Below are 27,997 nucleotides of genomic sequence, written 5' to 3'. Positions count from 1 at the left end.
CCATTTAAATGCTAAGTATGATGAATGAAATGTAGTTTGGAAATTACTGGCGGCAGCAACTGCCTATTTTTATTTGATGCAAGCATTTCAAAATGTGCAAGGGGCGCAATCAGGAAGGAGGTTATTTTCCAAGACTGATCAGTGGCCCTTAAGAGGTTGATCATGTTGTCAAAGTCAAATATACTAAACCAGCTACGTGTGTACTAGGTGTAAAATATCACCACAACACCAAATGTGTCATCCACGGTTGCTGGCACAGTTAACACCCTTGAGTGGAACTTCCGAGCACCAGCACTCTGTACTTTCCAAGTGGGCTGACTTTACTTTCTAGAGCCTCTGAGGCCATGTAGACCCCCAGTCTGCTTGACCCACGAACCACAGATGCTTCTAAGAGATCACCGGCTGAGTCTCTCAAAGTGACGCCACACTCCCACACATGAGAGAGTGCACTGTAAGATGTTTGTCAGGAAGGAAGTGATGCGAGAGCTTTATGCTACCCTCGCCTGTGGAGGCAGATTAAAAAGCAGCAGCCCCCGCATGAGCACAATGATCTGTAATTGCCTGCATTATATCAGTAATTAAGGGCGTTAGGTGAAGTGAAAAGATGTAGTCTCAGACTGGCTTCTGTCACAACTAACATTAGTTGCAGTTTGACTGTCACTGAGGCTTGTGTCAGCCTACATGCAAATATACACACACACACACTCATTTACCAGCAGAATGAATATGATTGCTACACGACTTACCGAACAACTCAAAAGTATTTCCAAAGTCAGTATGTTAATTGAGCTACTGGGGGTTTACAATGCTTCATCGCTAAATTTTTCAGAGGGAGGCTGAAGGGTAACTGTGGGAGGTGTTTCTTAACCAAAGGTGTGTTGGCAGATGAGGTGCAATCTTTTGACATCACAGTCTCTTGTAAAATACGTACAGACTTAAAGGAGGCGGACTTATGCCTGCTGAGAATCATGTATTAGAATGTCAAAGGCAACATCGGCCAAATGTCACTTAAATATCATATGATGACGATGATACATTATGAACGTGACTCAGCAGACAGATCATGTGGAAGTGGCGTATTTGTTATGCATTTAATTTTCAAGTGTAGTGTGACTGTCACCTACTATCTCATCATTACTCAGTGGATTTCCCAGTTTTCCAGAATTCAGAGCACTTACTGTAAGGAAATATCAGTTCCCCTTTCAAAGGAAATGAATGCCACTTATCTGAACTGGGAATGGCCACATATTAAACTACTGAACCAAAGCATCTACACAAATAAGGAGCAGCGCTTTCATTTTAGCACAGTAGGGTAGTATGCACTTTTGATTTCAGTTTTATCTTCATGGCCACATTGTTGTGGCCATAAAGATAATAATAATGTGGTGGTTTCTATCCGAGGGAATTAAAAGTAAACAGAATAATAATAACATCACATGATCAGCAGTTGGAGGAAAGTTTTAAACTTTTCAGTGCCTTTTAGCTAATCTTGTGACTCTTGGCATGAGTAAATCACACGTGTTGACTAAGATGACACATGATCAGCAATCCTAGGCTTCCTAAATTCCTAAGACATCTTAACAATCTCCTGTTGCATTACAGCTGGAAAAAAAAACCTTTTGAATCTTCTTTCTTTTAAACTGTAAGATAAAGAAAAACACATTTTATTTCTGTTGTGTGATTTCTAGTGCTTTGTGTTTATTGCATTCCCAGCTGCAAGGACAGGATAGTTTTCAAACAGCAGGAAAGTCCCTCCTCACAATCTCATTATATCAAGCTTTTGTTTATTAAACCAATTTACCATAAACTAGTACAAGTACAAACAAGTATAGATGTTGCACTCAAATTTTTATTATCTGCGCCAGTAAATTCCTCAGTTTGACAAGATGCAATAATGATAAAAGCTCTTTTTGCGGTTGTACAATAACAAAACTGGTGGCTAGTTTCATTTTCCGCATTCCAAAACAAGTTGAGTCAAATGCTTCATTAATAATCTGTAAAAGTAATATGTATAACTCACTTTTTAAATGTACTCCAAAACAACAAGTAAACTACTATAGAGTAATGCTGCTGCACTGGTAATGACCTAGTTTTATTCCTACTTATGGCACAGCAGTTTCTTTTTTCTTTTTTTCCTTCTTGCAATCAGCTACTACACAATTTTATATTTTGCAAATCTCTTGTTGTAAGCTGATTTTCAAAAGAAATAAAGAAATAAATCCTATCTCTATTAAAAATGACTAGAATTAAATGCTAACATGCTATAGTTCTTCATGCAGGCCATGAGTTCATTCAAAACACTTTACCCACGTGTGTCACTGTTTCATACTGAAGACACACCCCCTAACCAATGAGAAGCCGGCCCAGCTAGCTTTGAGGTGAGTTATGTGTTGAGTATTAAGGTCACAGCACAGAGAGATTTCTTCATTTAACATTAGACCTCAGATCAGTGCTTTAGGTAAAGAAGAACGTTGAGGATTTAATAGACTAAAGCTACAGATTTAGATAAATTGCTTTGTGGGAGAAAAAAAAAACACTGATATTTCTTGGATATTTCTTGGACTGGATTACCTGAAATTTATCTTGAAGTGGCTGTATCATCCTTACCTACAAGAGTGGAAAGCTGACAACAGAATGGCACTGATCCTGTGGGTGATGAGTCTCTCTCTGCTTCTCCACGGCTGCCTGTGCAGCATTGGGCAGACTAAGATTGGCTGCCTCCGCTATACACCAAAAGGAGAAAATGATGTCTGCTGCCATGAATGTCATCCAGGTAAATAATGAAGACAACAATAATCATAATGTTGTGTTTTTCTGAACACAGATATGTGTATATATGTATATAAAGAAAGGGGTTTTCAGATACATCTCATTGGTTAAGTACAACATTATACTTAACGACAAACTATATTTACAGTATACTGTACAATATATATCATATGTGAAGGGATGGAGAAATGCCCTTTCTGCTAACATTATTCTTTAACCCATCTGTTATCAGTGGACGTAAAAAAAGTTGTATTCCATTCTTTAGGAAGTTCCTCTGTGGTGGTTGCATGTAACCAAATATAGTTTCAGTGGTTTCTCACCTAATCCCACAACAAAGGAGTGGAGGATGCTGCTCATATATCCAATAGTTTGGAGCTGTCATGCCACTCTTTTACTTCCAATTCAAAAACTGTATTTTTTGATAACTGCAGCTGCTAGAGTGAGGAAATTTTTGCTTCTAAGTGCTCTCCTGTGTTGCATCACAAATTAGGACCTGTTACATGACTGATGTCTCTGAATTTTGCTCCTGCTAACCTGACAAGCGTTTACAGTGGAGCTGCTGGTGTCTGTTCTGTGTGCATGTTTGTAGGGAACCGCATCGTCCACAAATGTGGTAAAGACCCAAAGGAACTTTGTACACCTTGTGAACCTGGGAAATTCATATTGGAATTCAAAGACAGGTGTGACAGGTGTACACGGTGTCTAGGTAAGTCAGTTGTTAAGTATTAGAACTACATAAAGCATTTCCTTAGTAGTGCATTAAGTCTGAACTCATCTTTAAATCTGTAGTTATGATTCTCTTTTCTATCTCTTTGTATGTTTAGGAGCTCAAGTCCATGTAAAAGACTGCACAGCCACAAGTGATACAGTGTGTGGCTGTAAAAAAGGACAAACCTGTGGGAACACCCAATGTTCCTTCTGTGTGGACACATGTGGCAAAGGCCAAGAGCCTACATCTGATCGTAAGCAAAACTACAAGTCAGCATTCTTTTGGCACACACTGCATGTAATTACTAAGTCATCTAAATGACTCTCTGCACAGGTTCTTGTAGACCATGTCCAGATGGAACCTACAATGACCAAAGTCACTCCAAGTGTAAACCCTGGAGTACCAAGTAAGATATACCCTTCTCTGAGGACTTTTCCTACCATTGCAGACATGTTTGCATGTTGCTGTACTCCACAAATTTCATGAAAACCCAGAAAAGTCAGTGGAATTCCTGTCACTCCCATTATTTCTATAGGTGTCCCAAACCATATCAGAAGATTGAAAAGGGAGATGCATTTACTGACATTAAGTGTGTTAATGTCTCAGTTCCCTCAGTGAAGCATTCAAAGAAACCTGGTAGGACATGATTCTGTTCTTTTAGTGTCTAGGTCCTTTCATTTTTCATTCAATTTAAAGCCAGTTCATAAAAGCTATGAAAATGTAATGTCTTGATGTTTTCAAACAGATGACACAGAACAGCTGTGGCCAGTGGTGCTATCTGTATTGATCAGCGCAGGTTTGATGGCCTTTATCGTCATCGTCATCATCACTGTGACACTGAAAATCCTCAAGAGAGGAAAGAAGCCAGCCAAACCAATCACAAAAACACCCATAATCAGAACCCCTACAGGTAACTTTTAATTTTCTTAGATTTACCTGACTGCAATGCCTGAATCATAATAATTACATATTGTATTTGTCAAACCAATCACAAATACAGTGAGAAACAATCTATTTGTGTCACTTTCCATCCTTTTCTCCTTTAGATGATCCCAGGACATTAATTGCAATAGAGTGCAGTTTCCATGAGGCTCAGCAAGAACAGGGCAACAGCACTGAGTCCCTCAACTCCAAGGACTCCTCAGAGCAGCTCATTGCATGAATGGAAGAAGCTGGAGAGCCACACTGCACTGTTTGTTGAGGTGCTGATTAATTGTGATGTCCTAAAAGAAATGGGATTCTTCTCTGTGATACTGAGCCACAAGTTTGAAGGATGTCTTTGTTGAACAAACTGGTTTGGTTCAAAGTGACAAATAGGACACTGTGTTACACCAGGTGATTTATTTTTGTTTGTTTCATGAGACCAACTTAAAAATTTGATAGATCAGGGTGGAGGTACCATTTTGCTCAACAATTACAGCAGGATACATTTACAGTGAGCCTTTGATGGTGTAATGTGCAAATATACACAAGACAAAGGGGAATTCTCAGGGGGGAAAAGACAAGATGGACTTAATAGTTGTTTGTTTTTTTTACATCATCTAAATAATAGCACGCAGTGAGGCTATGTTTTTCCCCTTTTCAGTTTACCTTGAAAGATAAAGCAGTCTTGCACTTACAATGGAAAGCTTCAAATCTTTAGACCAAGTTTGTCATTTAATGGGAAAACAACATACCTCGCATTTAAGATATGTAAGATTTTTTCACTTTTAAACTACTCTGAAACTTTTTTTGGACTTGTGTGATGTACTGTGACATAATACTGTAGCCTGAATGAGTGTGAATGAGTTTCATGCTCTGATATTTGCATGTGTGAGCGGTAAAGCTGTTGAGTGCCGCTCAGTGTGAAAGTACAGTGCAGGTGGGCGTTCATCTGGGCGTATGAAAGGTCTGTCAGCAGACGGTTTTTAGTCTCATCTAATTCTGAGCCCACATATGCCTCCCAAAATAGATATATTACTTTACAAAGGTTCCAGTGACCAACTGGAGGTAACTTCAGTTTACTGCTGAATTTCTAAGTATGACTTTAGTTATGATGCAGCAACTAAATAAGACGCAGTACTGTCTAAATAGGGATTTTGATCTTTTATCATTTTCTCAGGGGAAAATGTATTTGTATGTGTGTATTGTTGGACTATGAATGGGTTCTAACTGTTGTAACACATTGTGAAAATGATAGCTTTGATTACTATCAGTGAAGGTAGTACAACCTCTTCTACTCTACTTGACATTACCAGGAACTACATGGACTTTCCTGCATTTGTTTAATTGGTCATGAAAAAGTCCAGTGAAGGGAGATTCCCTCCATCAATTGATAATCCTACAATACATGTTATAGCTCTAGGGAGCCTACAGGCTAATAAAAACAGTCTGGATTTACACAGAAAGGTTGTGAGACACAAAGACGGGAAAAGATTCAACATTGCTCATTGAGCAAGCTGAGACATGCCTCTTTGAGCACCAGTTTGTCAGCAGTGGGTATCCTAAGAGGAATTTTTGTTGAGATATTATATCAGATAAAGTCATTAATCATACACTGACAAGATTGCCCAGATTCCTGTTCAGTGTGTCACATGGGAAATACTCAGAGTAAATATAATAAGCAACTGGCGACACGCAAAATCAAAATGAGCCTCAAAGGTCATGTGGAAAACCCCCAACAGTTTTGTATTCTCTGTTACTTTTATTTATCTCCTCATGCAGTGGAGTGGGCAGCAAGAGCAGACCAAATGTAGTTTTTCATTTTTTTAAAAATGTATTTCTTTTTTGAAGTGTAACAGACACGTTTCTTCTGAAATGGAACTTTTGAGAAATATGCTGTGTGGGTTTACATTGACAATGTGAACCCACACTTATAGTAATGTATCAGTATGTATGAGTCATAGCAAAGTAAAGTCTGTTGAAAGTTCACAGGTGTTGCCTTGAGAAGGTTTATCACAATACAGGCACACTGTAGTTAGTAACATTTTATCACAACGGTAGCACTTTATTTCACCAGGCAACTGACACCTGATAAATATCATGCACTTCCTGTTTGAACTTTCCATCTTGTGTTTTTGAGCCTGATTGACTTAAGAAAAAAAATGTATCGTTAATCGTGGATACTGAAGGGAACTGTACAGAATGCATCGTCTTACACTGTATTTTTATGACATTTTAAAAGTCACAATAAAAAAATATTTTTGTTTATTTGTTGCATTTTTGTAAAGTTATTTGTTGCATTTTTGTAAAGTACAGCTGCATTCATAGTGGTATAACCAGACAGTGGGATATTGCATTTAAAAACAAGTGTTATAAATGTGGAAGCAATAGGATAAAAAACTAAATCAGAAACCAATGAGTGGGAATATGTGTATAAATATCTAAACCAATCACTGCTGTCAGATTAGTATTCAGTATTAAGGATAACTAAATACTGAACTTATTGGAATAATTTTGACTAGTATCATAGTTTTGGACTGGTAAAAACTCTCCTGGGAAAATATACAAGACATAACTTGTCTTAGTCTAAAGATGGTCTTTGGCGTCAGATCTCAGCAGCTAAGAAATGTAGTTGGAACCTCCAAAGCTAACAGTAGCCAGTAATGGACATTGAAGCTTAGATTATTTTTGTTAAATATACTGTCAAAGATCAAGAATGAACTTCCTCACTTGAATTAAATGTATTTACATCTAGAGATGACACATCAGTTTACCATACTGTCATGGTAAACTTAATGAAGTTTCTTTAATGAATGTAACCTTCATTTATTAAAGGTTAAATATGGTCATTTGATTGTCTCTGTACAACTGGAAACTTGACTGATGAACTCTGACAAACTTAACCAAACTTGCTGACACTCCAAAGGTGGATGACTTAAAGTAGCTTGTCAGAAAACCAGTCACTCAGGTTACAGGGTTATCACAAGAACTTCTCGTTTTGTCTTCTTGGAAAATTCAAACGTGGCTTTTGTCCCACCCGTGGTTCTACATCTAAATATTACACCACATTTGACCAAAGCTGAAATGATACTAAATCAGTATCACGTAGACCACTTCATCACTTCTACTGTTGCAGAAATAAAATTTAAGCACAACTTGGGGCATGCAGACATTTTTGGATGCTGTCAGTATACTGCTTGACTACGTAAAGACAAAAGTTACAAGTATTGTAAAAAACAACAACAAAGGTATACTGATTAAATTAAACACTCTACACTGAAAGAACTGAAAGAATACTTCAATAAACCCAAATGTTCCCTTTGATAATCAGAAAGGCTTGAGTCCCAAAATGTTGTCATAAGAAGCAAAATCCTAAAATGTCTCTTTGTTCCACTGGTCTAAAGTGCTTGTAAGGGCAGCTGGTAGAATGTAAATCCTGTCATTTTCAACCTTAAAGTAGTAAGCTGTGAGAGCTCTAGCTGAAGTGATATTAAGTGTTTTAACCCTCTTGTTGTCCTCATTTATGGGCAGCAAAAAATATGGTTTCCTTGTCTGGAAAAAATCCAAAAATTCAGCAAAGAAATTCCCTAAATTTCTGAAAATTTGGAAAACCCTCAAGAAGAAAATTCCAATACTTCCTTAAAAGTTTTATTTTTAAAAAAATCCCCCAAATTTGGCAAGAAAATTCTTGTATAATTATATTTTTAAAAAATGAGTAAAAATCTTTCAAAAAATCCTAAAAATATCTAAAGTGATTCTATATATATCAGTAAAATTTGTAATATTTTCTTTAAGAACATTCAAATAGAAATCAACCAAAATCCAGCGAAATTCGCTGGATTTTGGTAGTTTTTTTGTGAATGTTCTTAAGAAACATTTTTAGCATTTCTTTTTTTCCACCAAAAAATGTTCAAAGATTTCCCAAAAATGTTGAAAATGTGGACATCAGAAGTTTCACTGTGAAAATGTATTTTTTTTTCTACATTTTCAAACTTTAAAACGGGTCAATTTTGACCCACAGGACGACATGAGGGTTAAACTACATATGCTCTCCAACAGAACACCGTGTTGGAGATTATTGTTGCTTGCAATTCTCCTTTTTCTCTTTGGGTTTACTTCGTCCTGATTTGTCCGTGTGCCGTTTTGTTGGTGGGATGAAAGATGGCTCTTCGAGGAAATCATGTGCGCAAGAATGCGACGTGGGAAGTGACTGAGAAGCTGGACCTATAATAGAAAAAAATGTTGAGTGTCCAGTTATTGTTTCAACAGTTTCATTTTGACTGTCATTTTTCCTGTTTATAGGACCTGTTTGTCCCACTCGGAGGCTGTCTGTGCCTTGTCTCCTGGCCTGGAAGGTCGGGTCCAACTCCTCTGCAATGTTTCTGATCTGCTGGGCTTGTCTGTTAAATGCAGTGGATGTGAGTTAGCAGATACGCTACATGCAAAACATATAGTAATAAAGCAGATGTGAATCAGCTTCATTACGGTAGAGTGGAGATGGGGCTGGGAGGCTGGTTCTCTGGAGAGCAGTCGTCTGTGGGGGAAGGAAGACCTTCTGAGTCAAGTCTCTCTCTTTGGACCTGAGTGATTGGACAAAGGAGTGTGACTCATTTCGCCCTCATCATTACTCATTTCTGAGCCGACAAAACCCCCAACACTAACAACAATGACACGTACAATGTATTTTAGAAGTTTTACTACACATGCACCTGTCTCTCTCTCGCAGCTCGTCTGTCATGATGGCTGATCATCGCTCTGTGCTCACGCCACGACGCCGGCCCTTCCAGCTCACGAGATCTACGCTTGGACTTAATTTCCTGCTTCTGCATAAAATGTGCAATTTCCTAGTGCGAAAACACAGCCAGATGTCATTGCTCCAGTTGATAAATAAAACATGTCTAGTGTCGCCATGTCAGCTCGTCCTATTACCTCATCCTGCGCCACTTGTGCTACTCTGAAGTCTCCTTCTGGATAAAAACATGGAGACGGCTGGCCGTTCTGTGAGAACGAGACAATAGATGTAACCAAAAAAAATAATAAGTAAAAAGACAAACAATGAAAGAGAAACTTTTGTTCTTCTGCTAACCTCCTCGGATCACTTACCCTCCTCAACAGCTTCTCCTCTTCCTCCTGCAGCTTGCGGGCCAGCTCTTCATCTTGTAAGACCTGCTGCAGATCCCCCAGATCCAGGCTTGTCTCGCTCGGCTCTGGTTGCAGCGACGCTCCTAAGGGTGAAGTTTGACAGTGTCAAATCTAAAGCAACTGGGATGACAAAGAGTATACCATTTGTAACAAAAAACATGAAGATCATTAAGGAATCACACAAGTGTAGTAAAAGAACATGAGAGACAAAAAAGAAAGATGACATTTGGAATTACACCAAGAGATGAGAAGACGCAGAATGTAAGTCATGTTGCTTCTGAAAGAAACTCCGTAGAATTTATTCTCTTAGAGCAGCAAGGCTGAAAGACTGATGATACAGAAAAGAGATGAGAATGAAAGTATACAGTGAAGAGGATTTCAGGACTACTGGAAGAGAAGATATGAAACAAGAAATGTCCCACTTCTGTAAGAGACCAAGTCATTGCTAAACCCAATGTCTAGATTAAACAGTGGCTGAGGGAAGATGAGAGGGGCAGATGAACACAGAGTTACAGAGAACAGCGTTGGAAGCTTTCCCTCTGCAGATTAGAGTTGGCTGCAGGACTGGGTGTTACCTGCTGCCATGTGCATTGACCTATCCCTGGTTGAACCCCTGCTGCTGAAGCTTTGGCTATGCTGCAGGGCTCTTCGATGGGGTCGCTCTTCTCTCCTCTCCACCTCCTGCTCCTCCTCTGAGCGTAACCTTTCTTCGGCCGTCTTGTGCCAACGCCTGCGATCACTTGTCCTTCTGACTCTGTAGTCATTTGCATTCCTCTCTCCTCTCTCGTCATTGTTGGTGTATCTGTGCTCTGTCCACCTTCCACTACCTCGACGCTCTCTGTTAGCAAGAAATTGGTCTCTACTACTAATCTCATAAACCTCTCCATTATCATGGTGCCTGTCTCGGTCTTCTCTGTGATCTCTCCCACTGTTCTCTCGGTATGACGATCTCCTCCTCTCCCTGATATCTCCATGGAAACTGTGCCTGGTGGTGGCAGCTCTCTGGAAGGCTCTCTGATGTGGTTGGGAGTCACCGTAGGAGACCTCACTCCCGTGAAGCACCTGGCTGTCTCTGCTTTGAGGCCTTATTTGCAGTGGCACCCCACCGCCACCAAATCTCACAGGCACACCCCTCTCTCTGAGGACACGGCCCAGCATCTCCCACACTTGGCTGCTTTCGTTCTGCTGCCTGTAAGAGGTCCTGGTGCCTTCATGAAAACGGACATGTTTGTCAGGGTTGTCCTTGCAGCTCCAGGTCCTTGCTAAGTCTCTGTTGCTGTGTCTGCTCCTGTCATGCAACCTGACAGATTCACTCCGACTACATCGCCTATCTCTAACCTCAAATGACCTAGAGTCTGTATCCTGATCTCTACTCCTGTGCCAATGCTCATACTCCTCTCTGTGGTTCCTCTCCTGATCCTGATTTCTTGGCCTCCTCCTTGGTTCATCCCAATAATCGTAATTGTCCTCATCCCTCTCTTCTCTCCCCTCCTTCCAGCCTCTGAACTCATTTGAGAAGCTGCTGTGAGAGCAAAGACTTCTGTAATTTCTCTCTTGTGGCTGATGTAAAGATGCCCGCTGTCGAGTAGGTGCTGTGTTGAGTCTTTCATTCATTCTCTGGAAATGGGCAGAGAGCTGTTCAGAAAAATCTGTGTCTGAGTCCTCTGAATTTTCACTCAAAGGCTCCCTCAATTCACTCCTGATTTGCCTAATGAAATCTGCGTGTCCTTGATTTGACCATGAAGTAGTGTTTTTCTGGGCTGCTACCTCCCTGAGGGAGTCAGTCTGAGGCCCAGTTAAGTCTGAGTGGTTATGAGAGGTGGAACACTGCCACCTGGTGGTGGTGGTAGATGAGTACTGCTCCTCCCCTTGGTGAAGGCTGCTGAGTGCATGCTGATGTGAGGACAGCAGTGCAGGGTCGCTGGTGCTGCCTTTAGTAATGCAAAACATGCAAACACAAAAGCAGGAAATCTGGGTGAGTCTGTTAGTGGGTTCAGTTAGACAAGTGCAGCTAATGATGAGTTAAAACATAACACTAACAATAGCTTAATGTCACTTGGGTAAGAGTACTTATTAGACAACTTATATGAATGTTTAAGACACAATTAACACATTCCAATACATTTACAGATTGGAATAATCCCGACAAATATACGGTCATGCATTAAGGACGACACAAAAGACAACATGTTATGCATCTTTCAGAACAAACATAACACGCAGATGATGAATACCTATGTGGGGCATGTTATGTTCATGCTCTGGTCACATCTGTGGAGAACGACTTAAATACAGCAGTAGAAAGTAGCAGCAGCAGCAGAGTAAAGCATGTTTAGTGAGAGGCTAAGCCAGGTCTGGGTGTCCTCCTGACCCTCTGAAGTGTAATAAATATACACATAATATACATTCTGAATAAAATATCTTGGAACATTTAAAATATTTCTGTGATATTTTAGGAAGTTTGTTACATACGCATATACACAATGACATACTTAAACTTTACCTTCACTATGGTCTTCCTGTCCCCTGCTCCTCCTCCTGACCCTCTGCTCCTCTTCTTCCTGCATCCGCTTGGCTATTTCCTATAAAAACATGGTTGTACCGATTATTTGTTTGTACATTAAACCACAATCAGTAACACAATATGACTTCAGTTAAATGAAGATTGCTGAGAAATTGACCTCCTTCATCAAATAAACAAATTAACAAAGTTGCATATCTATCTCCCAATTTAGGCTCTTAGTGGAAGTATCAACAACATGTGAACCACTTCTTGGAACTCCAAACTGTATAAATAATTCACCAGTTTCTCTGTACAGCGTTTATTTCACGTACATGTATCCTCTAAGACCTGGCATATGTGGACATAAATAATAATAACAAAATTAATAATAACAATATACATATAATATCACAAATATAATAAACATAATAATCAGACGTTAGATATTATATTATATAGACTGCTATGTGAACCAGTTTTTGTGGGGCTACAAATGACTTCACACCAGCACTTTGGTTTGCCAAAATGGTTAAAACCTGGAACTTTAGCTTGCCATAGTTGCTACATCTCAAATTCTAAAGATATAAGATGCTTTAAAGGTAAGTGAAATGACAAGCAGGACTGTATTTTTTGTAGAAAACATGCATACATCCATATATATATATATATATATATATATATATATACACTTTTAAGAACTTCTCTAGAGCCTCAATACCACCCTTGTTTATTAAATAAATTATGCACTTCTTTTTCATCTTCAGTGTCCAATAATTGAAAGTTCTGCCTCTGCTAGCGCCATTCAATCATTCATATCTGCTGGAAACAGTTTCATCTGTATCCTCAACAAACTTTATGGGCGTGGGAATTCTATTTCTGGATATACTAAACGCTTATAATGTGCCCCCAGGTAAGATGTGATTTGTTTTTAGGGTGAGCTACAAAAATTCCCAGATTTGGAAACAAATTGTCAAAATTCAACCAAAACAATTTACAGGACTTAGTTTTTGCTCCCATAAAACAAACAAGTAATCTCTTGACTAAATGACACAGTGACCCAGTTTATCAGTAAATTAATTTATCTTAAAAATGATTTGAATTTGTTCTAACAACAAAATCAATCATGAAATGTCCTGATAGCATCATTCCATATTCAAAAGCATAAAAAATATCAACACAAGATCCACTCACTGTAAACAGTCAGGTTATATACTGATACACAACCACTAGATGACCTGATTACAAGAATTAAGACACCATGGATGCTGTGTTTCAGCCAACAGATGGCAGCATAACACAGACTGTGTAACAAGACAGTCACTCCAACAACCATCTCACAATTTTAAAATCACAGAGAAAACAAAATCTTTTTTTTCTTTTGATGAATGTCTGTGTAGTTTCTCATTCATCCAGGTCATGGTTATCCAAAGATGCTTAAATCAATCCAACTGGACTTTAAGAAGGTTCCTTGAAGACGTTTCACCTCTCATCCAAGAGGCTTCTTCAGTTCTGGTGGTGGTTGATGTTGCCTCAGCTTATAACCTCTGTGAGGTGTGGTCAGTGTTATTCACATTCCGACCACCATCTTTTGATGAATGTGTGAAATTTAATTTGCCATGTTAATTTGTTTGCTTCTATGTAATCATTTTACTATATTGTGCAAAAACAATCTTTTCTTATACTGTAGATACTGCTTTATCCATTTACCCTCAACACCACATTTCTTTAAAACTACTCAGCTCTTTTGATTGGACGCAACAACAAAAACACTAAAAATGAAGAGCGACAACTCAACACAAAGCCAACTGTAGGTGGCCGATCCAACTGTGTGAGTCAGAGCTGTGGCTGACCCAGTGGAAACTAGGAGCCCACATGAAGGACAAACAAACTTTTCATGTCCTTCATGCTGAACTAACAGAAGCAGGTCAACAGGACTGTTTCACTTGAAGTAACACCTTGTCACTGGGGAATGCCTGCTCTCACCAGAGCAGCTGTACGCTTCTGCTCTCTGAAGGTGGTCTCAGCATCACGTCTGAGATGCTCTTCCTGGAAAGCCATGGACTAATTCTGTTCTCCACAAATCAACATATTCTGCCAGTGAATTCTATGAAATCTCTCTCTGTAGGCTGCATTCGCAACATAAAAGCTAACTAAAAGCAAGCACAGCTCCTTTTTACAACCGGGACGTGTGTGTGTGAGCCACTTTGCCAGCATCAGCAGACAATTAGCAGCTTGCCGTGGCAGGTTAGGTGTGTAGTGCCACAGGGATCTGGCATTTAAAACTGCACAGCCCGACACCTTCTGTTCCTTAATTAAACACACAATCTACAGGGAGGAAAATATTTAATCAACACCTCTGATCAGCCAGTCATTAAAGAAGGTACACTACCAGGTGTTTTAATAGCTCATCATTTGATCCTAACATAAACATTAATAAAAAGAAATTACCGCATAGCCAGTAGGTGAACCCAGCTTTAACATTTAACCCTCGGTGTAGACAACAGTTCCGAGCCAACCCCTTTAATAGTGATGAATGACCCCCTCACAGTCCCTCTGACCTCATACCCTCCATACAAGGAGCTTTTATAGACCACATCCTCTAAAAGGAAACTGCAGCATAAAGAAAAATATTGCACTACAATGGCCTTGTGCCAAAGGCTGCAGGACCAGCTGAGGAGTTTCGTGGCAGAGTTGGCTGTTTCCAACCACAATGCTCTTCCTCTTCTTACACAGCCAAACTCTTTAGTCAGGTAATGTTCTTGTGAAGTAACGTGTAAAAATGCATGTGGATAATAGTTTCTGAGGGATTGGCCTTCTGTGTGAACATGAAAACAAGGGAGAGATGATTGATGGGAACCATCTGGGTGAACTGTTATGTTTGGCCTGCAAGATGAGTAGTTTTTTTGTATTTGAAACATTTTTGAGAGAGCTGGTACTTTGCCACATATGAGAAGTAAGTATTTGGATGACAAAAATATCAAAACAACTAACAGCGCATTTTAGGATTCAGAGCCAGGTGGTAAAAAACTAAAGTCATGTTTATTTACAACTCAAAAGAGTCTACACTTGCAGCTCCATGAGGCTGTACTTAGGCAGAGTGCTAGTTTAAGCTAAATGCCAACATCAGCAGGCAAACAAGCTGATGGCTGGCAGGCATAATATCTGTTGGAGCCATTTCAATGAGTAACCAGTGGGTGGCACTGTGAATGAGTTACCTGTGTATTTAAAGGCCACACTAATTGCCACAGGTGTGGCGCAAAACAAGAGGTAAATAGTTTTTGACCGTGGCGTGGCGTGAAAGACTGTTTATTGGAAAGACTTTGTTCTTTGTTAATTTTGATGAACTCCTGAAGGTAAATAAACTGATGAATCCGTTCATGATTGTTATTTTTGGACCACGAGCGAGTACAAGAACACGTCAAAGTAGCCAGAAAGCCACGCGTTCTTAGCGGAATCAAGGAGCAGGAGAGACCCGACACGAGGAGTCGCGGCTGCATTGGGCGCAACGACGAGCACCGGAGATCGGGGCCGGGCAGTGGACCGGGCAGTGGACCACCCATTGGCAAGGTGTGGACGTCTGGACGCGGTGCGGCGGGCGGCTGGATGCGGACAGAGACAGGAGACTCCGGGGCAGCGGCGGCGCAACGGCGGCGGACAGACGAGGAAAGGTTTCTAATGGATCGAGGTCTAATAAAGGAGGTACACGGTAGAGCTACCACACACACACATTATATAAAAGTGTGCACACAACTATCGATTTGAAATACCAATGCATTGGGCAAAAGCGAAGTAAAATAAACTTTATTTCAAGACACTACTTCAAAGGAAGAGACTTTATTTTCATGGACATAATTTACGTTGTGTATTAGTGTGAACGTCTGAAAAAGCAACTTTTAAATGGAAAAACTGTGTGGTTGATGAACAAATGGTTAAAAAATGTCTGAAACTCAAGGTGGTTCGAAGATTCAAACTGATAATCAAGGTAACGATGCATATTTGTGTGAAAAGATGACTGAGGCCATAGAAGTAACTGCTGAATCTCAGACTGTTAGTGAGGCTGAACTCCCAGTCACAAAAAGAAAAGTAAAACTTACCACAAAAGCACTACTTTGTAAAATAGGAGATTTAGAAAAAACAAGAAAATCTAAACTGAGTAAAGCTGCTGAATTAAAAAGGACACTTCAGGAGTTATTGTTTGAACCTGGGAATAAAGCTGAAATGGAAAGCAGCTTTAGCAAATATCAAGTGCTGCTTAATGATGCAAAAGCTGCACATAATGCTCTGCTCAAGCTGTTACCTGTGGAAGAAACAAAAAAACATGAAATCTGGTTCAAGGTAAAACTAAATTGTTTTTGACCGTGGTGTGAAAGACTGTTTATTGGAAAGACTTTGTTCTTTGTTAATTTTGATGAACTCCTGAAGGTAAATAAATTGATGAATCCATTCACGATTGTTATTTTTGGACCACCAGAGAGTACAAGAACACGTCAGAGCAACCAGAAAGCCACGTGTTCTTAACAGAATCAAGTTTGCGTCACCAATATCCTTAATAATTATTTTAAAATGAAGTATTTTTCAGAGAGTCTCTTTTGCTTCAAACTACAAATGTCAACCTGATGGTGGTACAAAAAGTAACTACCAAGACTTGAAATCTATTCTGACAAAACAGAAGTAATCAACGAATTTTCAACCTCTCCACAGTCCTTGAACTAATCATGTGTGATACAAAATTTAACCAAACCTAAGCTTAAAAAAAAACACAAAACGGTCAAAAATAAACCATTAGTTCTAATTAGATTCTGTAAAGAACATTTAAAAAAAAAAAAAAAAAAAAAAGGTTTTCCTTGGCACAATTCTGAAGTCACGAGGGACCCAGCTGCAGACAACAGTCACATGACAAAAACGCAGGGACAATTTGACACACAAGACAAGTATGAAAGCAAATTAGAAATAGTAATGTATCTACAGCATGCAGACTCGTCTTCATTTTTGTAGCATTAAAAACCAAAAATTATGCTCCAAAGAAAATTCCTGTCCATCTACTTCTGGTAATTTTTAGCCATGGTTTTGCTGCTTCCATAGAGGTGAGGGACTTTATATTGCAGGAAAAAATTAGCCCACAGTGAGAAACAATGTAACAGGAGCCAAAAAACTGCTTGAGGTTCAGCGGGTTAATGTAAAGGACAGCCAAACCACGGCTGAGTCACACTCTTGATTAAACACTGCTCACCAGAGGTTTTGCTTAATGTGCCTCTTCCTCAAATTGCAGTCAAGGTTTTAAGGTTTTCAAGAGTGCACATCCCTTGGGACAAAATGTGCACATATAAGTGAACTAAACCTTGGAAGAAGCTGATGGCAAATGTCTGGAATCAACCATCAGAGAAATTGCTTGATGGGCAGCTGACAGGTTGCGTCTCTGTTTACGGTTTCGCTGACTTTGCTCATACAGCCCTCTTATGGCACAGTGGATACATCGGAGGCCCAGAGCAGTACTTGGCTGAATCTGCCATTCATTACTGACTAAGTTACTCCTAAGAGAGAGCAAAGTGAACCAGATGAAACTCCCTGACCTGCTGGTAACAGGCTGATAATTAAATGATATACAAGTGTGTTCTGACAGTAATGCAAATCCCTGGGCTAAATGTGGTTTCACTAACTTGAAGGACAATGTTAGAGCTGTCCTAAGCATGTGCCAACTGCAATGATTCATCTGCATGTAAATATTTTATCCTAATTTTAATAGTCTTGTAAATTATTTGTCATTGAACCATCATAAGTTGCCACCTGGTTTTCAGATAGTTTGATTTGGGTGTTGAATCCTGTCTGAAACTTACACAGTTGCTGTTCCTGCCCAGGTTCACCTCATAAAATAGGTTGTTAATCTCATTTGGACTCATCTGGTTAAATAAATGTAAAAAAAATACCATCTTTCTTTCTACAATCCATGAGGGCTGAGCATCACTTTAAGTTTTATTTGTACCACAGTTAATCTTGTTCATATCGTGTCTTGTTCTGCTCTGGTTATTTCCAGCAACTTGACACCCAGAAGAAAGGATTTATTCCTCTTTCAGGAGCAAATCCCTCAAAATATTTCACTTTACAAATGTTGCTGTCAAGGTTGTGTCTTGTTATTATCAGGGAGAGCATTCAGTTCAAAGCTAAGCCTCGTGCCATGAAGCCTTTAAATTAAAAGTGACAAAAACAAGTGACTGGTTCACAGTGATTTTCAGCCCTGTTTTCATGCATTAGTCATCAGCATGGCTTCTTTTCCACAATATCTCTACAAAGTAAAGTTTTCCTTTCCTTTCTCAAATACAAACTTAGTGCTACACTGATAATTTGAGCCCACCAATCACAGATTTTCCATCTACAGCCTTTCCTTCCACAAGTCCAGTGAAGTGAGTATAAGCTCAAATCAACCTGTCCAAGCAGATCCTCCACATTTGGGTCAATGGATACTGGCATAGATTCAAGCTGCTCTGTTAGACTGTTGAACATGTCTAACAAGGGTGTTAATATTAGATAGCAAGCATTGCTATTATGTGGAATCAGAGCCGTTTCACCTGACCCTTGTCAATCATATAAAAACACTGTTTGATTATTGAGCACTGTTAAAGATGATCATTTTCATATTGTATTTGTAGCATTTATGCACAAGTTGGAAACAAAAACTGCCATGTAGGCAAAGAGAAGTGAGTAGAAGTTCACCTCATCATCCTGCTCCCTCCTCTGGGTCTCCTCAGCGCATCGCTGGAGCTCTTCCTGAATCACTCGGGCATACTCAAAGTCCTGCTCCTCTCTACAGAGCAGTCAGGCAAGACAATGTTACACGTCTGACTTAATAGCACAACAATCAACACAAGATACAGCAGTGTAAACGAATATTTAAAAAATGCACAATAAATCTACATTCAGCACTGTTTGGGTTACATGCAGGACATGAGGATTTACAGGGATGTGAACAGAGTGAACTGTGTTTTGGTGAGCAGGGGTCACCTACAGCTGTCTGGAGGCCTGTCTGAGGAAGGCGCTCTGCTGGGCCTGCCGCTCCTCCTCCTCATCCTGCAGCTTCTTCGCCACACGGATGTCATTCTGTACTAGCTGGTTCTTCTGGATGTTGGTGGTATAGTATTGCTCGACTTTGAAGGAAAGGCAGAGAAAAAGACAGATATTAAGAATCATGTCTGATCTAAATGTATTACAGCAATAATAATTATGTGTTACTTTTAAACCATTCATTACTGCTGTGTTGTTGTTTATTTGTGCCATGCCAGGTCTTGAGTGCACTTCTGAGGAATCTTGAAACAGATATCAGATTATATGGCACTTTGTGTTACGGCTAAATGATTATGGTCAATCTGTAATTTATATTTACAACAAATACAGTCAACAGCTTTGTCATAATTTCTACTTTTTTGTGGCATATACATTTTAAGTTGTTGCTGATATTGTTAGAGAGATGATGATTCTTCATATCAATTAAATTATCACAAATGGTAATGGATGGCACTATATTGAAGAAAGTTTATAAAATTTGTTCAACTTCATTAAGACCGCTGCTCTATTAGTTTGCATTAGACTTTCAAATGAAGTGCTTTATGAGTGTATAGTATAATCCCGAATTCCTCAAGATGAGTGAAGGTAAATCCAACCACACAAAAGTGGAGATTTAGACTGAGAGTGAAGGTATGACAGATGATATAATACAATATATATAATATAATTGGTATGCGTGTGAGGAGTACGCAGCTTTCACACAGTAGCTTGACTTACTCTCCTGCTCCTGTAGGTTGTGTGCCAACACTCCATCCTCCAGCACAGCAAAACACTGGCACACTGAAACAATAGACGGCAGCAACATTTCAGTATCATACAAACAGTTGCAAAGTGTTTGAAAATATACTGAGAGGGGACACAAGAGTGTTCTCAGAGCCTGACGACTACTAAACTAACAGCAAATGACAAAAGTATTGAATGGCCCTTTAAGACTGCCAACCAGAACAAGGGCTGAGCCTTTGGATGACCTGTGCAGCTTTGGTAAAACACCCCGTCTAAATGGAAACAATGGGATACAAGCACTGCGTGTTATGATGGCTGTTTATATGACACACACACAAAGGCAGAGGAGTGCCCCTCAAAACATTAGAAAAAAGAAACCATCCACCACTCTGGCATGAATTCACTGTAAAGCACATAAAAGGGTCTTATAAAGTCTTCATCATAACAGGGCACCAGTGTTTCAGAGCAACGTGCAAGTGGACAAAATTAGCAATCCTCCTAAAGTCACTGAGTTCAAGAGCAGAGCAGCAAGTCCACCTCCAAGAGTAACAATATGACACGCTCTATTTGTCTGTGTGAGTTAGCAGCACTTTAACACTATAACAGAAGCATAAGATGATAAGTTGAGAGCATCCAAAAAGCAAGGTGAATGTTTTTCTTCTATTTATGTGCTCACTATGACAACCAAATGAGAATGCAAAGTTAAGGAACTACCACCTGCAGATGGTAGAAATGCACTCTCTATAGAGTGAAATCTGTAAAGCTGCCTGAAATCCGACGGCTTTAACTACCAAATCTCTGTATTCCAATTCTGTCTTGTTGCCCATATCAAGTCACTCTTTGGTAAACTCTTGAACTGACTGTTTCCTATCCTATGATCTCATAGTCTGGTCACCTGCTGCTAGATACAGCAATAAAACATATCAGTTTTCATGCCATTAACACTCTGAGCATTCTCTTTGTCTGTTCTCTGTTCTTTTTAATTATTTGACATCAATCTGTAAAAATCCACTTTTACATGAAAAAGTTCTTATTGTAAATTCTTGTCAAAGAAAAAAATCCAAATTCAATAGATCACAATTCAATGTTGAAAAGCAATAAAAGGGAGAACTTCCAATGGGGGTGAATACTTTCTGTAGTCAACAAGAGAGATGAATAATTTCTGTTTTGACCTGGATTCAATTTAAAACTTAAACCACAGGGTGGCGAACATGTACAGTTTGGCTTTAATCTGAACATTAATCTTAATAGCTTCAGCATCTGTGTAATGTTACAGTAATCTATAAACATGTCAAGTGTTTACAGTAGTCCTTAATGAGCCACGATAGCCTATATATGCTGCAGTCCATGTGTGTTTAAAAGTCTGTCAAACAAACTCAAAAGTTACTCGAGAAAATAAACACAGGCAGACAGCTCCACTGTGGCATAGATGTTCTCTCCACTTCCTCAATTTTTGCAGACACACAGGCCACAGTGACCACACGAAAGTGCTTAAGTGATCTTCAACAGGGAACCCAGAGTGGCCGTCTTTTTCTACAATGGAGGCTTTGAAACGCCCAGAGAGGGACAGAGGACGGTGTTTAAAAAGAGATTTAGCTCACTACTGGAAAGCCTACATGTTGAGCCAGAGGCAAAGCCAATTAAAAACACCTGTCTTTCAGCTAATCCCCCCGCTGAGCCTATCAGAGCAGGCTGGGTCGTGTCTGTGGAGACAATGGTCACATTCACATCCACACACTTAATGCTCGGGATACTCAGGTATTAAATTTATGAGCTGGATTGACACATGCTGTAGGTTCCTTACAATAACTTATTAAACTCCAAACCCTGTTCTAAAAAAAAAAATGCAATCTATACATGATGTACTAGTAAAACACTAGACACTATTTTAAATGCTTAAACCATAGACAAACAGAAGATATTTCTATTTTATCAAGAACACTGTAAAACACCATCAGTGGCTTTACTAGGTACACCTGTCCAAGCTCAAGCATTCCAATGTAACTGTTCTGTAATAACATCTACTTTTATGAGGCTTCATAAAATTTTAATATTTAGTAATATTTTAAAGGAAGGTTTTGGAAGTTAGGTCTGTTGTATTGCCCTGCAACATATTTAGAGATACATGTGTATATGCAACTAAGCACAAAAAATTAGAGATCACATACAATATATTATTTAGTCCACCTTTAACTGTGACCTCAATAATAAACCTGTAATTGAATGCATACATTTTCAACTGAGCTCCAGAAAGGCAGCATTTATGGCACAGCTATGAACTGACTTGCAATAGACTGTACAGGTGTTTGTGTATCGGCTTAGACACTGAGTCAGCTTGCTTCTTTGAACAGCTGTTAAAGATGCAACAGGACTTTTGGTGTGCAAATATAATCCAGTATGTGGAAGACGTGCGTGTAAACCTGGTTGTTAATTTGAGTATTGTAAGGATGATGTTGCCGACACATTTGTTTTCAGTTTGTTTGCTTAACGCTTCAATAGTGCTTTTTAATTGCATTGACAAAAAAAGGTCAGAACAGAAACGGGGAATTTACTTACTAGCTGGAGATGCACTGGATGACGAAAACAAATACGAGGCCTTGAGATTCACTGTAAGAGTAATATATTGAGCTTATAGTCTGCATATCAAGCTGTAACCATCTGTGTGACAAAGTGAAAACAAATAAAAAAGGCCAGGCCTGAAGGATGCTTCTCGGTGTTTGCGTTTGTGAAAAGTGTTTGTTCTAAATAAAAACCTAGGACGTTTCTAGACTCCATTAGACATTCATTGGTAATTATACTCCCACGGTTCTCAGATTCACTTTTTCACTTTAATTTTCCTGCACCTTATCTGAACGATAAGAGCCTACTCTAATAATGTCATTAGTAATATTTGAAAAGTGACAACCAAAACAGGATATAGAACTGATTCTAAGGTTATGGACGTCAGTCAAAATAGGGATGTATCCTCTTTGTCACAGTCTGCAAACGGGGAAGTGAAAAGGCCTCTGGAAAATTGCTGTGGTGAAATTGTGAAATGCATTTCTCTAAATCCTCTCAATGTAGTTTAAAAAAAAAAAAAAAAAAGAGTTGCTGCTGAGAATAAGTCTCTGGGGAGGTATGTTTCAATCTACACAGACTCAGCTGTCAAAGTTCATGGAAATCACTCAGACAGCACTAAGCCTCCAAAGGGTCTGTTTACACCGTAAATGACCCCATAAGTCTATGCTGAGAGTTAACCTATACCAAAACAGACATGCATTACCACTTACACCTGTTGTGGAGCTTAAGAGACTATCCACTAAATGGATCTCCAACCTGTCCTTGTGGGTCCAGTCTGTCAATGAAGAGGGATTAAGCCAAAGGCTTGGTTTTATCTGACAGGACAAATTGACAACTCAAAACAGTTTACTCTTAAGCACAATGCAGAAAGAAGGAATGGGAGAAACATGGAAGAAATGACAGTCTGAGCGTGCATGTGTGGGTGTGTCTGCATTGCGGGCTAACTTGTTTTTCCAAACTCTTTAAAAGTACGGTCACGTTACTCTTATAGGGGAGGGACAAGGAGACCGTGTTATTATGAATGCTAAACAGGTTTTGAGAGACAGGGTGTGAGGCATTCGGTGCCAACAGTAAAAACATATGTCCAATGTGAATCCAGGCACTCCTCCTGTAAGCTTCTTAATGAGGGACTCTAATAGGCCTGTGTCTGCTTCCTAAGAGGATAGTACATCAAAGATCCAGCAGACAACAGAAACTGGCTGCGGCATTGGAAAACTGGAGGCTAAGAGGGGTAAAACTGGAACGAAGCAACAAGATTGTAAAATACTAGCAGGCACGAATGTATAGCATTATGTTTTCCATCAGTTTGTGCAGACTGTTAGTGCAGTTAGACTGTGGGACTGGGACACTATGACCTGTGTGACCTTAAAGACAAAGCAGTCAAAAGAAAGTTTGCCTTATAAGTACTTCTCATTACTGGTGGTCAAACACAAAATAAAGAACATCAGTTTTGTACTGATGCAACACAGTTTTATAGGTAAAAATGCTCCGTTTGTGTTTTCAGTACAGCAGTTGAAAATCTTTCAGCTACATTCAGTCAATCATCTAAGACGGAATTATGCAGATTATGTCAGGCATCCAGCACAAGGGAGCAGCCGATCGAACACACTCAGAGATGTTTCTCTTTCATCTTCACTGTTACTTGGATAGCAGCAGTGGCAAGTGCCTGCCAAACAAAGAAACCGGCGAAAGGAGAAAATGACAAGGGTTCTATTTTCAGCCAAAATCCCCCACCGGCCGCCCACATGCTCTCTCCCTCTCCCTCTCTCCTCTGTTCTCTTCCTCGCTGCTTTTTTACGTAAAATTTCAACCATGAAGTGCCTGTCCATCCCACGGCTCTCTCTGCTGTGTTAGAAATTCAGCGCACTGGGCCAACCGGCTACATGAACTGGACCCAGGTTGTCATGGAAAACAAAGAGAGGTGAGGGGTAATGGGACACTGGGTCAGTTGGTGAGAGTGAAATTAGGAACGAGGGGGAGGTGGGGAAATTCCTCTGAGAGCTGCATTCCCTCGGCACATCAGGCTAAATCGGGAGAGGAGGGACAAAACAGGAACTGATAAGGGGGGCAGTGAAAACAAAGAACGCTAACTTGGCCAAGACTTGCGGATGGTGAGGAAAGTGAAGGTGAGGAAGGACAAGGGGAACTCGGGCTGGGGGGAAATTGAAGCATAAACACACACAATAGGACTTTTAGTAAATGACCCCAGTGCCATAGAGGGGGACAACAGTACAGTTTGACAAATCTGTCTAAGCGGGAAAAAAAATCACATTGATCAGACAGCTGATTTACATACTGCTATTGTCTTATTGACAAGTTTATAGATGCTATTACTGGCTTTGTTTGTGCGCTGGGCTCTGCTCAATAAAGCATGAAAATGCAAAGCTGCACAGTGTGCCCTTTGTGTGTGGAAACAAGAGTGGAGTGCTGAATTATCTCCCTCGATAAAAGACATGCAGACCTATTTCTATCTCATTCATTAGAGTGGAGATGCCAAAGACTGAGTCAACGGTCTACATCCAGGCCACGGCTTAGAAATTCCTACCCTGTGAATGTTTTTAGACTTGAATGCAAGCAAGTGGAACTAATACATAACTGCACATTTATAGCAATGGCACCATAATGTAGCTTTGCATAGGAATTCCTCCTCTAAAACTGCATTTTTTTAGCCAGCAGGATTTTTGCAAGTGTCTCTCTGAGGATGAACTTCACTCTAATTCTTACTGATTCTTGCTGTATATGTTGGACAGTAAATCCACATTTGAAGTCTGCATTCCACAGAAAAACATGCTTCATATTTGGACTGCTTTTATCCATTACTTACTTTGAAACTGAACTGATATTGGACTGTTTCACCCATCAGGTTTTGGAGCTGTATATTTGGCAAGATCAGTAGCTAATTTATACATTTAGGAATCAGTTTATTAGGAACACCTTGCCATAACTAATCCACCCAAACACAGCACTACATCTTACTTCCATTAAGGTTTATAGTCCTTTAGTGTTGATTCAATTTTATGACTTTGGAGCATGTTCCTTATGCATTGAACTGTCTTTTGACCACTCTATCTGTATCAGCGAGGGTAAGCTAAAAAGACAGAAGCACATATCTGAAAATCAGAAACAGCCATCTCATTCCTTGCTCTTATTGGCACACTGGTTCTGTTGAGCTCCATCTCTGTGCAGGTGTATGACTAAACCTGTGTTCAGAAAATTCCCTCCCACTCTGAGTTTCTTCCACCTGGCCTAACCTCTTCCTGAACATATAGAACTGTAGAATCTATCTACATAGAGAGCCAGATTAGTGAACCTTCCTTGAATAAACAAAGCTATCTGGCCTCATGTGGATACCTCATCCTTCAAGATAGCTTTGTTTGACAGTTTGACAAACAAGAGTGCATTTCTGTCTTTAACAGCTTTGGGATTTATTTGTTGTATAAATTAAGTTTTCAGTTGTGTTTAAGTTCTTACCTCATCAGTTTATCAGGACAATGATTGTGATAGCTAACTTTACTGAGCTCCTTCTGCTCATCTGAAATCACAGACTGTTCTCAGGATAACAGATTTCAGCTTGAATCTACGCCATCAGCTGCATGTAGTCAAAACATGCATCAAGCCTCTTCTTGTCAGATATGGGCACAGAGTAGTGATGCCAGTTATTTGTAGCACAAAAAAGAGGCAATGGGTAGCTGCCTGTGTCTCAAGCAGATGGGCACACAATGGCGTCCTTAGCGTCCATGAAAACACCAAATCCCTGCTGGCTCCATGTCTGCAGTCCAGTAGCTGACCCTGATCTCTGACCTGCCTGTGGAGGGCCTCGACAAAAACAGCTTCTCTCCGGCACAAACCACGAACCGTGGCGCATTCTGCACATACTTTTTCCATACTCTTGTGGTCTGAGCTCTCTATGGATGCAGCAGCTGAGTGCCTTTGCACGTGAGAGTGTGTATTTACCTTCTTGGACGCGTGGAAGGTTGGACTGGTCAATCTCCAGCTCTGCCATCGCTGCCCCTGTGCTGTCACTGCCTCATGGTGATACAGAAGACCCTGAAACAAGAGGGGGATTGTTGTAAGTTAGCATCTGGTATAATTAGGTGTTACCAAGAGACAATAAGGAACAGACTAGCAGTGCTGTGAGACTTGTTATTTATGCAGTTCTTCACCAAACATGCACTTTATTTATTCATGTGCAATATCTATTAGTAATGTTATTTACTACTGTGTAATACCATACTTTATGACTGCAATATTAGAATTGTGCTCAACCCATTCATGTTACTTAGAGTGTCTAATCTCTGCAGTTAGCTTTGTATTTAGTGTCTATGTTACATTTTTAAAATATTTTCTATGCCCCAAGAGGAGTAGCACTCAATAACAAAGCTTACAATGACAAAACAGGCTTTCTGATTCTAATCAGAGACCAAACCTCCAGGAAACATGAGGTGAACATATGGGTCAAACAAGTGACTGGTTTGAAGAAGTGTCTGAAACCAGCAGCCTCCATGAACACTGCGGCTAATATCATTAACCAGGAGCTGCAGTACAAGTAAACGGTGACAAATTCTATCAGGTCGAACAAAGTATAACAACAACGTACCTGTTTCCAGCGCGCTGCCCACACAGGCTGCTCTGTTGTTCCTATTCAACAAGTACCAACATGACAGCTCAGTGTCAACTTTGGAGTCGCACTTTCCCTCCCGTCCTCTGCTGTGTCTGTACAAAAGCCTCCAAAAAAAAAAAACCAGTCCCCGACACCGTTTGACCGTGTTTTTTCAACGGTTGAGTTTCAAGCCAATATTCGTTCACCGCAGAGACAATAAAGCAGTGGAGTCGTAATGGGAAGCCAGGGCGGACAAACTCCAGTCCACTATCCGTCGCTCCGCTGCTTCTTCACGGCTCCTGTTCGGCGGCGGTGGAGGCGGATCAGAGCTGCTGCTGCCTTCAGGTGCTCACTCAAGATCAGACTCCGCTAAAGTTTCACCACAAACCATCACAATAAAGACAACTACATTAAAATGCCAATTTCATTCAACGCATTCAAGAAGAAGATGTTCCTTAAAGGTACAAGAGCACCGCAGAGAGAAGCTGGTAGTAAAGTTAATGATCAGCTCGGGCCAAAAGTTGCTCAATTTGTGATTTAAGCAGCGCAACGAGACTCTTGGTAATAAAGTAAACCTTTGATCTTCACTTCACCATATAACACTAAGCTCCAATAACCTGTCAGGGTTTAGCACCAAGCCTTAGATGTGTTCAATAAATTAAAAATTTAATTTCCGACAGTTCTTGAAAGCAGCACCCAAATAGCCAAATGTTCCAGTCACTCAAGTTTCCAAAATAGAAGTGAAAAAACCTACACTTTACAATTCACGCAGTTTTTTTAATTGGCTGCGGTGGGTACTATAAAATATTTTTACTAATTCAATTGCACTGCAAAAATGTTAAAGAGGTAAACTATTGTTAGGAAAACAACTTGGAACAGTCTGGCAATGGCAATTTTTGAAACTCTAAAGTTTTAAAGCTGATAGAAGGCTGAAGCATTTCAAGCAACTTCTAGTCTTGTGCACAATCCATTACCAATGCTCTGCAATGTGGAGCTAACTGATCTGGACTATACT

At 39.9% G+C, this 27,997-nt stretch overlaps 2 protein-coding genes across 3 annotated transcripts; one reads left to right on the top strand and one right to left on the bottom strand.

Annotated features, from left to right (window-relative positions):
* Nucleotides 1-14: 14 nt before the first annotated feature.
* Nucleotides 15-6,667, top strand: tnfrsf9a (tumor necrosis factor receptor superfamily, member 9a). Its single transcript, XM_023298715.3, has 7 exons — nucleotides 15-2,773; nucleotides 3,359-3,475; nucleotides 3,594-3,731; nucleotides 3,812-3,884; nucleotides 4,014-4,114; nucleotides 4,224-4,388; nucleotides 4,525-6,667. The coding sequence occupies exons 1-7, from the start codon at nucleotides 2,635-2,637 to the stop codon at nucleotides 4,638-4,640; spliced, it is 849 nt and encodes a 282-aa protein (XP_023154483.1). The 5' UTR covers nucleotides 15-2,634; the 3' UTR covers nucleotides 4,641-6,667.
* On the bottom strand, nucleotides 6,648-27,408 carry ccdc187 (coiled-coil domain containing 187). 2 transcript variants are annotated; one of them, XM_023298727.3, is made up of 13 exons: nucleotides 26,980-27,408; nucleotides 26,337-26,429; nucleotides 19,818-19,880; nucleotides 19,045-19,183; nucleotides 18,753-18,843; nucleotides 12,045-12,123; nucleotides 10,117-11,472; nucleotides 9,503-9,624; nucleotides 9,329-9,397; nucleotides 9,109-9,243; nucleotides 8,885-8,979; nucleotides 8,705-8,799; nucleotides 6,648-8,623 (listed from the first exon to the last, which is right to left on the bottom strand). In XM_023298727.3, exons 2-13 carry the CDS (start codon nucleotides 26,383-26,385, stop codon nucleotides 8,475-8,477), a joined length of 2,442 nt encoding a protein of 813 aa, XP_023154495.1. In that variant the 5' UTR covers nucleotides 26,386-26,429; nucleotides 26,980-27,408; the 3' UTR covers nucleotides 6,648-8,474. The 2 variants fall into 2 exon arrangements, with proteins under 2 accessions (XP_023154495.1, XP_023154496.1); XM_023298728.3 differs by lacking the exon at nucleotides 10,117-11,472 and having other exon boundaries at nucleotides 26,980-27,379.
* Between the last annotated feature and the right edge of the window lie 589 nt (nucleotides 27,409-27,997).

This window comes from Amphiprion ocellaris, chromosome 8 (genome assembly GCF_022539595.1).
Source record: "Amphiprion ocellaris isolate individual 3 ecotype Okinawa chromosome 8, ASM2253959v1, whole genome shotgun sequence".
Taxonomy (NCBI): Eukaryota; Metazoa; Chordata; class Actinopteri; family Pomacentridae; genus Amphiprion; species Amphiprion ocellaris.
This window is presented reverse-complemented; position numbering and strand designations above follow the sequence as displayed.